At 35.9% G+C, this 12,747-nt stretch overlaps 1 protein-coding gene across 16 annotated transcripts in view; it reads right to left on the bottom strand.

The window, feature by feature from the left end:
* SPEF2 (sperm flagellar 2) overlaps positions 1 to 12,747 on the bottom strand; it is an 89,137-nt gene that overhangs the window by 65,550 nt on the left and 10,840 nt on the right. For all 16 annotated transcript variants that reach the window (XR_010827730.1, XR_010827731.1, XR_010827733.1 and 13 more), the window contains 7 exons: positions 12,491 to 12,661; positions 9,921 to 10,061; positions 9,158 to 9,237; positions 7,995 to 8,211; positions 3,452 to 3,640; positions 2,101 to 2,288; positions 171 to 339 (listed from right to left, as the gene is read on the bottom strand). Coding sequence is in view for 10 of the 16 variants with exons in the window: in XM_066988292.1 (XP_066844393.1) it covers positions 171 to 339; positions 2,101 to 2,288; positions 3,452 to 3,640; positions 7,995 to 8,211; positions 9,158 to 9,237; positions 9,921 to 10,061; positions 12,491 to 12,661 (1,155 nt within the window). In the remaining 6 variants the exon portion in view is untranslated. The remainder of the gene's footprint in view (positions 1 to 170; positions 340 to 2,100; positions 2,289 to 3,451; positions 3,641 to 7,994; positions 8,212 to 9,157; positions 9,238 to 9,920; positions 10,062 to 12,490; positions 12,662 to 12,747) is intronic.

Here is a 12,747-nt window from a genome sequence, read left to right as displayed (position 1 = left end):
ATATAGCCATGTATTTCATATAGAATCTCATGTAACACAAAGAAAATACATATCAAATTCTGATATCAGAAACTACTGAAAGAACAAAATGTAACATCACAACAAAATGTTTATGATTATGAACAATCAACGTGTATTATATTCCATTACGTCTTATCAGTTCGATATACCTTGTATTCACCATAATCTTTTTCATCTAACAGATTCATTTTATTCATTTCTAGAAGTTGTTCTGGGCTTCGTTCATTTGGCAAAGGCTGAACTGAGGCTTGTTCATATATTGGTTTTCCATTAAAAAAAAATTCCTTCCAATCACACATCAGTTTCAATGGAATTTTGCTGTAGTAGAAAACAAACAAACAAAAAAATTGAATGAGTTCCAAGCCAAAAATTAAGAGTTAGGTGTTTGAAAATAGTGGACCCAAATTTACAAGAATTACAATCATGAAATAGGGATATGCTAGAGTAGGTATGGCTTATAATATTTTCTGTAATTACTACAGCTTGTCAGGGGGAAACCATAAAAATAGTCACTGTGTGTGGCTACTTGTATGACACCAGTAGGCCCTTGTAGGTTTTGGTATCTTCAGAAGTGTTTCATCACACAGTATTTGTCTAGCAGAGATGTGTGGTAACAGTTTTGCTACAACTTCATTTCCCTGTTTCAAAATACTCTTCTCTTTTATGGGGTAAGGCCTCCCCTCCCCAAAAATCAATACAATTTTTCCTGGAATCTAAAATTCATTCAGAATTATGTAAGTAATTAAACTCTTTTTTTTTTCTTTTTCTTTCTTTCAGAAAGGAACAATATTCACATGAAACAAGATAAACTGCATATAGTACCAAGTTATTAAGCAATTATTGTTATTGCTAAAATACAAATAGGACTCTGACATCTATGAGTGCTAAACAAACCATATAAAACCAGCTTAAATTTGACAAATGCTCAGAATGTTCTAGGATTACATCAGTTTAGAGCTTTTTTTTTGACTTTTTTTTTTTTTAATTAATGCTTGTAGATAAGGGCTATAACATTAAGTAAACTACATGCGTGGTTAAAAAATAATTGAATACATACTGTATGCACCCTTTTCAATGAAGTGTGCAGAAACACTGACAAAACATATAGGTAGTGGCAGTAACAAAGATACAATCTTAATATGCATATTTTGCAAAGATATTTCAGGTATCTGTACATATTGTTAAGTACTCGGTACAAGCAAATATGACACTGGCTTATTCTGGAATAAACTGTATCAGACAAGGAAATCATAACTAAACTGTGTCTAGACTGACTATTTTATCCAGTACCCACTGGGCCAAAATTTATATGATTTCCCTGAAACATAGACGTACATATTTCAAATGTATATGGCTTTATTATTTAGCCTACAATTACATCAAAAGGCAAGGAAGTTTTTGGCATACTTTCTAATCACACGCCCCCCACTGTCTAATCACTGAATACTAATGAGAGAACTAGAGCAACAGAGAATCCAAAGTCCTGCTCTGTGGCTTTGGAAACACTACTACAGCAAAGGCATGTGGAGATTGCTGCCTTTTTAGGACATTCTCAGAAGCCCTGCGGATTTGTGGCATGTCAGAAGAGGGGATCACAGCATGCAGGACCCAGACTTTGGACCAAGTTGCTACTTTCAGGACTGTCCAGGCAGGTTGATATGTATTAGGAAATTCATCCTCTTTATATTACTGTGGGCAAACACTCAGCTAGTGGAGCAACCTACCGTGAGATGAGCAGCATTCAGTTTCTAACTTTTAAACAAAGGAATTGCTTCATATAAAAGGTAAGTCAGTATTTCCACAAGCTGTAGAACTAGTGAATCTTTGCTAAGGATTCAAGTTGTTTGAGTTTTCAAGGAATTACACTAGGGCTTTAGCCCTATTTCACCTTGTATTACACATCAGTGAATACTCACATGAAAGGAATATCATAATTTTCTTATGTAAAGTAATTCAAGCTGTCCTGTAAGATACCTGAAGATCCACATAAGACATGACTGGTGCTTAAAGCAGAATGAATCATTAAGCCTAACAACTACCTCACACCTGTTAGTTTTGCCTGACAGCTAACATACTCACTTGTTTGTCAATATTCGATATTCTCCTACTTTTGTTGACAAGTCAATGATTTGGTCGATCACTTCCCAACATATAGAATAATGCTTTTTATAACGAGCCTGAGCTCTTCCAACAGCAATTTTCTCATGACGTTCTCTTTCTTTGATAGTTTGTTCTTCACAATCAATTTTTTCTTGTTTTGCAAGAGCCTAGAATTTTTTTGAAAAGTACATTTGAGATTGCAAAGAAAATGAAACTGCAGAAGTGCGTGACCATGGATTAAGAAAAAGAACTTGCTCATTTAAACAAATAAATGAAAACAGAGTTACACCAGAGCTGGAAGGACAGCAAACATTGACACATACAAAAATCTAAAAACTTCTAAAAACTTGATTCTATAAGTCCCAGTTTGTTTGCTTTTTAACTGATAAAATATAACAAAATAAAGGAGAAATATATCACTTCTTTCATGACAAACAAATTAAGAATGTACTCGGTGCCTGGGAGGCATGGAAACGTGAAATGACATTGTCTGCTCTTCCTGAGGAACAATGCAGATGCATTAGTAAAGGCTTAGTTTCACTGAAAACTATGATGGAATACTCATTTACAATATGTGACTAGCGACTTAATTTATCAGATTCTGATATACAAATAATTTGAGATTATTGATGCTGTTTGACCTTTGAGAAGGATTTCTGGTCATTGTAGAGAAATATCAGCAGCTCCTGTGACAGTGTGCTCCTTTTGGCCAAGAGTGTTCTTACAGAAACACTGCAGTCAATAGCTATGGCTGCTGATTACATAGGAGTCCAGCTGCATTGATGGATTTAGAGCTGTTAATTGTTTTTGGCAGGAGCAAAGTAACATTCCTACTGCTACATTACAGCCTGCTGTGGGCATAGCACTTGGCAATTTCCCACAGGATTATGAATTCTTTTAATTTATTAATCTACTCCAAGATCCAAGGTAGAAATTAGCACGCATGATTGAAATTCCTTATTACGGCATTTTTCAAAAATGAATGGTAGCATATTACACCTAAAGGACATGAAAAACATAATTCTTAAGACAAGTTTTTCTGTAACTGTCTTCTGTCATTTTGTCTCTACAAGACTGTCTTTTGACCTCAGCATATAGAGATGTTTCTCTAAAAAGTTAAAATTACTTTGTAAGAAAAGAACAAAATGAGACTTTAACTTGCTCAGTTCTGTCCGTTAACTGAGCCGCAACATTAAACATATTTAAAAGTGATATATTCATCTTTGGATCACCCTAGAAAAAGCCTAAATTCTAACAGTTGACAATACAAATTCCACAGATAGGTACTGCAACATTCCTACAGTGACTCGGTGAGTAAATAATCACTTACTGCCTCTCTATCAAGAGTTTTCTGGAACTCTTTCAGTCGCCTATCTTCATACTGTTTTTCCCTGTAAATTCTGTTTTGCCTTAACACCTCTTTCTCATGTCGAACATGCATGAGTTGAACAGCAATCCTCCGCTCCTGCTGAGACTGTCTCATTAGTCTGTAAATAAGTTGCTCCTCTCGGTAAGCCTCCTAAAATGTATGTACATATAAAAAAATAGCATTAAGAACTGCTTATAAACGATTTCATAGACAACTCATCACTGTCTCATATGGGAAATATGAATGGAGTTATATAACAACATTCACTTGCTAATTTGATATACATGTCCAGAACAACCCATCTATTTATGAATACTACCTTTGTTAAATATACAAGAATTGTAGAACTATTCAAATGAATTCTAAATTTGTCTTAACAGATATACCGAGTGAAAAATACATTTGTTCAGATTAACTCAATTTTAACTTGGATAAAGCCTGTGTGCAAAACATATTTCAAATAATTCCTTCTGAATGTAAAGATATATCCCTTCCTTGAATTACATTGGTCGTTATTTCCCTTATCTGTCCTTGTTCTTTACCAGTCCCCATTCTCAGCCATGCTCCACTGAACCTGTTGAATAAGTCTATCCTTCTACGGTTTTGAACTTCATCCTTTTTTCTCAGGATTCAGGTAAATATCTCCTCCATTCAGGAGACTGGGAATATAGGAAAGCATTCCAACCAGAGGAAGATACAAGACTTCTAGGTAACAGTTTCAGCATTCTCACTATGACAAAGCATCATATATAGAATACCTTACTCAATATTATACAAAAAATCATTCTGAACCATTGCTTGAAGCATGGTCAGAGTATGCAGACAGTTGGAAGGCTGTGCACTGTTACTTTTCAAAGTTCTTGACAGAACATACGAATATCTTCCCACTACTATACTTCCTCTTTTCTGTGCTTGGTATCTAAAGCTTAACATAACCTAAAGTTTTGCCCCATGGCCTTCATAGTCCAGAACTATTTCTGAGTTCTAATCAAAAGCATCAACTTGCCTTTCAAGCCCTATTGCCATATATCACTCCTAAAGGAGAACCTTAGAGGAAACTTCTGATTCCCTCGACTTTTGATTCAGATGCAGAAAAACTGCTATAAAATATAGGTTCAGATTTAAGGACATAAGTTGGGAATTGATCTGAAGAGTTCAAATTAATTTTCCTAAGAACAGAGAAATAGGGTAAAACCACTTAATAGTATTATAAAAATAAATAAATAAAAAGTATCACGTCTTTTATTTTCTTCTAATGTGGTTTATTTTTCATCAGCTCCCTGTGATGGAGAGAGGGCAGAACACACTATATAAATTCACCTATAAATGAAAATTCAAACTTCACTAAGTATAATCATGCCATTATGAAAGAAATAGCAGATTCTACAAAGAGGTCTAGATCATAGATTAGCAATCTATGAATACCTGGAGGGAAGGGTTGCCATCCAGAGGGACCTGGACAGGCTGGAGAGGTGGGTCTGTGTGAGCCTCATGAAGTTCAGCAAGGCCAAGTGCAAGGTGCTGCATTTGGGCTGGGGCAATCCCAAGCACAAATACAGGCTGGGCGGAGAATGCATTGAAAGAGCCCTGAGGAGACTAATAACTATTTAACTATTTAAATAAGTTATTTAACTATTTTAATTGCAATAATAAGAACAACAACCTTCAAATAAATTGAAATCTTTGATGTTGATATTAGGGAGAAGCCAATATTTTTCAAGAAAATCTCGTTCCATATTTTTAGGTTCTGTTGTCTTTGCAACTGCTGGAAAAACTACATTCCAATTAAATACTGGTGATTTGAAAAGATTAAGCTGATATAAAATCCCTCAAAGTTTTGCTTATTTTAGCCAAAATGTGCTTTTTCCCGGCACAGTATCTCATGACAGGGTAGTATAGTTTTAATGGCAAAGAAACTATCATGTGGTCATCTCAGGCTTTAATTCCAGAGGGCTTCACCCACATGCAAGATCATCTCCCTGCAAAGCTTATCACTAAATGAGGATCTAATTTATAGCATACTCTTTGTACATTATGTTTCTGTGTACAGAATTATCACCACACATACAACTCTAAAATGGAAAACAATGCAACATTAACAATTTTAGATGCACTTTGTATTTTCATATTCATGCTACATGTCATTTGATATACTTTGGGTAATAAAATTATCCAATAGCACTGCCTTTTGAAGAGTAAATCTGTTCAGATGTCTTCTATATTCATTAAAGCAATGCAGTAAAAAAAGGAATGTAACTTTCTGATAGCTTTTAAAATTCCACAGGGAGAAAATCTAAACACCATTTAAAAATGAGTAGTTAGAACAAATATTTTGTTGAAACGGTGCAGATCAAAGATTCAACTGGGATGAAACTATGTTACTGTCAAACACTTCTATTTTCTGCCTGTGAAAATCTGACTGGCGTCACCACATGCTCCACATAGAGGAGTGCCATGTAATTTTAAAGTATGTTTACTCCTGGACTCAGACTTATACTACAGTTTTCAGTGTGCCAAGATTCAAAAACTGGAACAAGGTTCTTTTAGTAGACGTTTATAGATATGGTCATAAAACACATTAACGCATTCTGAAAACATGCAATTCGTTTGATTCTAGATGATTCTATGGCCTGTCTTCAAGTTTTATGCACTATAAGCATAAAGCCTAATGACTACAAGAAAGCCATGATTTCAGCTTGCAAACCCATTTTAGTTCTGTATCTAATGCAGGGAGATACTAATTTTCAACTACTTTGTATAATGTTTTCAATCTTAAATATATATATATATATCTTCACTTATTTCATACTTCCTTAAATAAAGCAACATCTAATTTCTGAACTCTCACAGAATTCCAACCAGTAACTTCTTCCCCTGATAATTCAAAACAAAAGTGGCACTAAATAGGTTCTTTTATCTGGTCAGGCTATTGTTTTGGTCAACTGATCACTTGTCTTTCCTTCTAATCCCTGCAGTCCCTTTATTGTCCCTACACCAAAGATTATTTCCTGGGAAGTTATTGTTACTTTTGCCTTGCTTTGTAGCCACACTGGAGAAAGTCTGATTAGAAGAACACTACAGAAACTCCTCCATCTTGAACTGGCAAGGTTTGTTCTGCGGCTGCAGGTGGACCAGCCATCTGACCTGGATAGCACTGGCTGGCTTTGTTGGCTTAGTGCTGCTGTCTCTACCAAACATGCCAATAATGGCTGCTGATGCCACACGGCCATCAGCTGATAACCATGGCTATCGGAACCATTGGTCCAGGCTACTGGGGTATAGTGGGGCTGCAATTGATGATGGAAGGTTTGAAACTACAGAGATTTCAGACAGCTGGGTTGCAAAACTTATTCACGATCTATGCATATCAACAAGAACGTTATACAGAATCACTCTGAGTGAGAGCTCAAATACAGCATGTGTGGATAGATATACACTCTTAGTCTAAGCCACTAGAGATATCCTTAGTTTCCCGCAGAATACAGACCTGGGAGAAATATTGAGAAGTCATTCTAAATGCCTACCCCAATAAACGTACATTTTTCTTAACAACTTCAACAACCTCTCCAGACAATATATGCCAGTGCTTTAAAATATATATATAATTAATAATTTTTCTTTTAAGCGGTGCCATGCATCTTCAGTGCTGTTATTATGACATAGCTGAGGAGACAGGCTCAGCTACAGTGGGTTCAATGTACTTGATCTAAGCTAAGGACTCAAAATGTAATAATACTAAGATAAAAGATAACTAGAAATTACAGAAACTCTCCAGTAAGTTACAAGGATATGTTTGATGCCATCATTTCTTACAGAGAAGATGTGTGAAGTCAATAATCTAAGAGCTACTTTTTGAAAAAAGAGTGTCTGAGGAGGAATCTGAAAAGCCTTATGCTTTCAAGACAAAATTCAAATGGAACAACCTGCAACAACCATTTTTGGACACAACAGAGACATCCTCCCAAGACACACTTTCTATTCCATAACACTTCAAAAATCAAAGCTCTGATCTGCAAAATAAGTATTTTGCTTCTTCATACTACCCTGCACAACCATTTTTAAATTACTCCAGTCTAGATATAAATAACTTATGTTACACTATTGCAAATATAGATTTTCAACTGTCACATTTGTTGGTTTTTAATTACTACCTTCTTCAGACCCAGTATGCATTTTGATAGTTTAAAGGTCACCTTTTTTTTCATTCTTTTCGGGGAAAATAGCAGGCAGGCCTTCAACTGGTTTTTAATCATCTTAGCTCTGCTGCTTTCATTTCAGACTTTATGATTTATAAGGATGAAGTATGACATAAAAGTGGTGAGAAAGAATAGAAAACCTTCCATAATTTTCAACGAATAACAATGCATAAAAGTTATTTTCAGAGATAAAATGTATATATCTCCCTTTCTCCTCTCCAAATTTCATTCAGCCCTCAAAAACTAGTGTTACTTTGTAAGTATATATTTAGGTTACTAATTGTGCATGGGTTATGTACTTCTCTTACCTCCTGTGCTTCGTGTGCTATTAACTGTTCCACCAGCATTTTTCGTCGTCTTTTTTCTCGTTGTTCTCTAGCAAACATATCTTCCTCCAAACGTTTTTGAATTTTTCTTACATATTCATCATCTGAATAAATATTTAATAGCTCAGTTGCTGTCTGTGCTGTGGTTTCTAGGGTTGGTACTTGCAACTTCTGTGTTTGCAATGATTCTTGTATATCACTGATTAAAAAGATTAAAAAGAAAAAGTTATTGACTTTACGGGACCTATGTTTTTCAGAGGTGTTTTCATATAGATCACTGTGAAGTTGTATGCAAGTCTGACAAGTGCACAGAATTATCTTGGGCAGCAATGTTCATGAGCATTGTGGCTACTTCTTGTGGCTACCCTTATACCCCACAATCACCACTGAGTCCAGAGAGCTCCAGACTTTACGTAAGCCAACTGTCAATTAGCTCATTTGCCAATATTTAATACAGAAACCTTTCTGCAGAAAGAATTCTGCAGAAACAAGAAATTAGGATTGCAGAATATTAAACATAGTTTACTCTTTATATATAACCAAACACTCTGAGCACAATTTTGCAGAGTTATTAATCAGACGTAGTTTTCACACAGAAGTATCCACAGCAGCATGCATGAGTGCCACCTCTTCTAAATTTTGTATACATATCACTAAAGGTGACAGAATGCTTATTGCTTATAATTATTCACAAATAAATCAACATCTCCCTCTATATTAGTTGCCTATAAAGCATAATTAAGGAGAAAAGTTACTTTTCTTTGAAATGTGGTGCCATGTATATACATCCACCACCACTCTCTTCTTTCTGCAAGTCTAACCAAAACTACAGACTCAATGACTGAAGTAAACAGAAAAAAAGAGATATACTGTGTGTCCTCTGTTGCTGCATATATTGCAAAAAGGAGAGAGGGAAGGCTGATCCATCCCTAACACAATTATAAAAACACTAGGTAAAAATGCTAACAGCTGGAGCGGGAATACTTGTAATGCTAGCAGACATATAGACAGTCACTCAAAGGAGAATCACAGTTTAAACTAAGCAAGACATTATATTTCCTTCAAGTAGCTGTCTCCATAGATAGTAGGCACCTAAGGTGCCCAAGGTACTGTCTAAGCTTAACAATCTAATATCCAGATATTACCTATCAGAGACTTGGCTGTGTACGGCAGAGAGATTTCCTGCAATAGACTTCTCAAACTTGTTAATTTCCTTGTAAGTGTCCTAAAGAAATAACATAAAATTTAATGTTTTTCTCTTCACAAACTGTCTTAATGAAGCTTCAACTATTTTTTCACAGAGTAAATACTAGGAAATGATTTATGCTTCCTGTTAGTACCACAAAAAAAGTTTACACTGAAAATACATTAAGCGTCAACTAAATCAAGATGAAAGGCAAGACTGTTTCCTTCTCCTACTTTTTGTTTCTATTTACTTTTTCCCTTTTTCCTATCTATACCTATGTTCAGACAAAATCCTAAATTTTTGCAGCTGTCCATTCTGCAGAATAATTACAGTTTGCATAGGACTCTACTAGTTCGTATAATTCCCACTATTCAGGGATTTTGAAATAAGATATTGTGGGCTATGTTCTGCTTTTACTAGCTTAAATTTATCCCTAGTAGTTATTCAAGCAACTCTGTTTGGATACTCTACATTTAAAAGCATCTATCTATTTATTTATGCAATAAGAACTTTCTCTTCCTTCAAAACAATTTTTCCTATGTAACAAATGTTGAATCACTCATATTTTGCCCAGTTCACATTGAGTCCACTATATAATTTCAAGAGTTGTATCAGCAGCTTTAGATGGCACAAGTACAGTATTCATACGTGTAAATGCTCCCAGAAAATAATGTTTTCCCAGTTCATATAATTACCATTAATGAAATATAGATGATAGTTACCTCTGCTTCTCTTTTCTTCTTTAGCAATTTTTGGGCTTCAATAGCTTTTATTGTGTGGTTTGGTCGTGGCTTTGGAACCTGTATAATGGCTGCTTGAATCCTGGCCATTATTTCATTTTGTCTCCTTCTTCCTATGCGATGCTGAATATTCAACATAATGTGTTCAGATACTTGAGTTGAAACAAAACATACTATATTGATCTAATACACTATACATTTACCCATGTAGGAAATGTGATTAACCCATAAGGAAAAAAATCTTTTAGGAAGAAAAAAAAGAAAAAAAAAAGTGACAGACTAGCAAATGATTATTAAAAAAAAAAAAAAAAAAAAAAAAGATTCATTAAAATACCATGAAAGCTGTGGATGAACACCTCCCCGGAGGTGTTCAAGATCAGGTTGGACAAAGCCCTGGGCAACCTGATCTAGTGGGTGGCATCCCTGCCTATGGCAGGGATGTTGGAACTAGATGATCTTTAAGATCCCTTCCAACCCAAGCTGTTCTATGTTTCTATGATGAAACAGATGCATTTTAAGTTAAAGCATCACTCCACATTCAGAGTCATTTGACAGTTTTTCAATATGCTAGTACATATTCTCAATATTTGAGAATGAAGAAATATTTTAAGTACCAGTATCAGAAAATCTGATCTACGCAGTTGGACTGGAAGATCTTTGAAGGTTCCTTCCAACTGAACTTTCCTACCCTATCCTATCCTATCCTAGCCTAGCCTAGCCTAGCCTAGCCTAGCCTATCCTATCCTGGCTATGCCTGCGTTAACAAAGGATGAGGTGCAATAAAAGCATGTCTGTAAAAAACAAAACAAAACGAAACAACAACACAGTTTGTACTCAATGCCTGAGAGGCATTTAAAGGGTTGTATTAAATGTTAGCTCTAGTCTAGCACCTGTTTCTGGTTAGAATTCAGAACAGAAACTGAAAAACACACATACTGTGAGGCAATGCTACCACTCAATACTGAGTCTCAGATGATTAAGCATTAGCAAAAATTTAAATAACACCATTAAAGTGCACTACAGATACATGCAGTTAAAAGAAGAGTTGTGTGGGAAAAAAAATTTTTCTACAAATGTTCAAAGAAAGCTAAAAAATAAATATCATATCAAATAGAATTTTAAAAAATTCTTTAAAAAATATCTTGAAAATCTTTGGGATATTGTTCATATTTTCTTTTGTAGATACTTGAAGAGTCATTTCATCATTTTTTTCCATTCTTGTTCTTGCAGTGGCAATAGAATTAATAAATAACCACTGAAAGACGCTTTTAATTAGAAGCTCCACAGAAAAGGATCTGAGGGTGTTGGTCAACAGAAAGTTGAAAGTGAGTCAACAGTGTACCCTGACAGCCAAAATGGCCAACTGTACCCTGGGGTGCATCAGGCACGGTATTGCTAGCTGACTGAGGGAAGGGATTGTCACACTCTACTCTGTGCTGCTGCAGCCTCACAAGTACTACCTACAGCTTTGGGTGACACAATATAAGAAGGACATAAAACTATTAGAGAGTGTTCAAAGGAGGGCTACAGAGATGGTGAAAGGTGTGGAGGGGAAGACTTGTGAGGAACAGCTGAGGTCCCTTGCCAGAGGCCCAAAGAGAGCAGGCTGAGGGGAGGCCCCATGGTGGCGTGCAGTTTCCTCACGAGGGGAGCGGAGGGGCAGGCGCTGAGCTCTGCTCTCTGGGGACAGCGACAGGACCCGAGGGAACGGCATGGAGCTGGGACAGGGGAGGTTCAAGTTGAATATTAGGAAAAGGTTCTTGACTGAGAGGGTGGTCGGGCACTGGGACAGGCTCCCCAGGGCAGTGGTCACAGCCCCAAGCCTGCCAGAGTTCCAGAAGAGTTTGCACTACGCTCTCAGACAAACGGGTTGATTTTTGGGTGGTCCTATGTGGAGCCAGGAGTTGGACTCAATGATCCGTGTAGGTCCCTTGCAACTTGGGAAATTCTTTTGTTCTTTGATTCTAGCCATACAAAACACTTCTCAAATTAGTCATTTTCTTATTCATCATGGCTTAATATTCCTTGACTAGACTGCCAATTCTTCTGTATAAACTACAGCCTGTACTTTGGAAGAGTGTTCCCATATGCTGAAAAAATAGTTCATCTTTTTGATTTAATGAAAACATCTACACAGAGCTGGAAGATGGAATGAGGCCATCCATACCCACTATAGGTCCCCTTCCTTGTGTCTTTATCCTGCTTCTGAACAATGCTCCATCTTTTTCTTCAAAATGAAAAATTTCACAAACCTCCTTTATAAGAACACTTTAAACATTTACAGTTGTGAAATTTACACTTTGTCTTCAAATTTATTATGATTTTTCTTGCATGACAACATGCAAATACTCTTAACATAAAGTATGTGATTTTGAAATATTAATGTTTTTAAGGGTCTTAAAAGACTGTATTGGCTATATATCTACACATAAATGCTTACTAAGAGCGCCCTCTTTCTTTGCTTTTCTATAAACATGATGGGGCAGAACAACTATGTATGTGACCTTAAGAAAATACTTCTTCAGAAGTCTCTATTAAATGTAATTAGTCACCTTTTCAATGTCTTGGGCTCTTTGTTCCTCTCGAAGCTTCTGAACTTTCTGTTGTTCTGAAATATGTATACGAGCTATTTTATCTTCCATTGCTTTAGACTTCATTTCAAAATGCTCTGAAACCTGTTGTAGCTGCAAATCTGCCTGACGTGGTGTTAAAGATTTCAAACGCTGAAATTAAATTTCAAGATAATCAAGTCAGAAACAGTAAGAAAAATTGTATTTAAATGTGACAATTTTGCAATAGTTATCTCAAA

Source organism: Anser cygnoides, chromosome Z (genome assembly GCF_040182565.1).
Source record: "Anser cygnoides isolate HZ-2024a breed goose chromosome Z, Taihu_goose_T2T_genome, whole genome shotgun sequence".
NCBI classification, from domain to species: domain Eukaryota; kingdom Metazoa; phylum Chordata; class Aves; order Anseriformes; family Anatidae; genus Anser; species Anser cygnoides.
The sequence above is the reverse complement of the archived record's forward strand: the minus strand, read 5'-3'. Positions and strand labels throughout refer to the sequence as shown.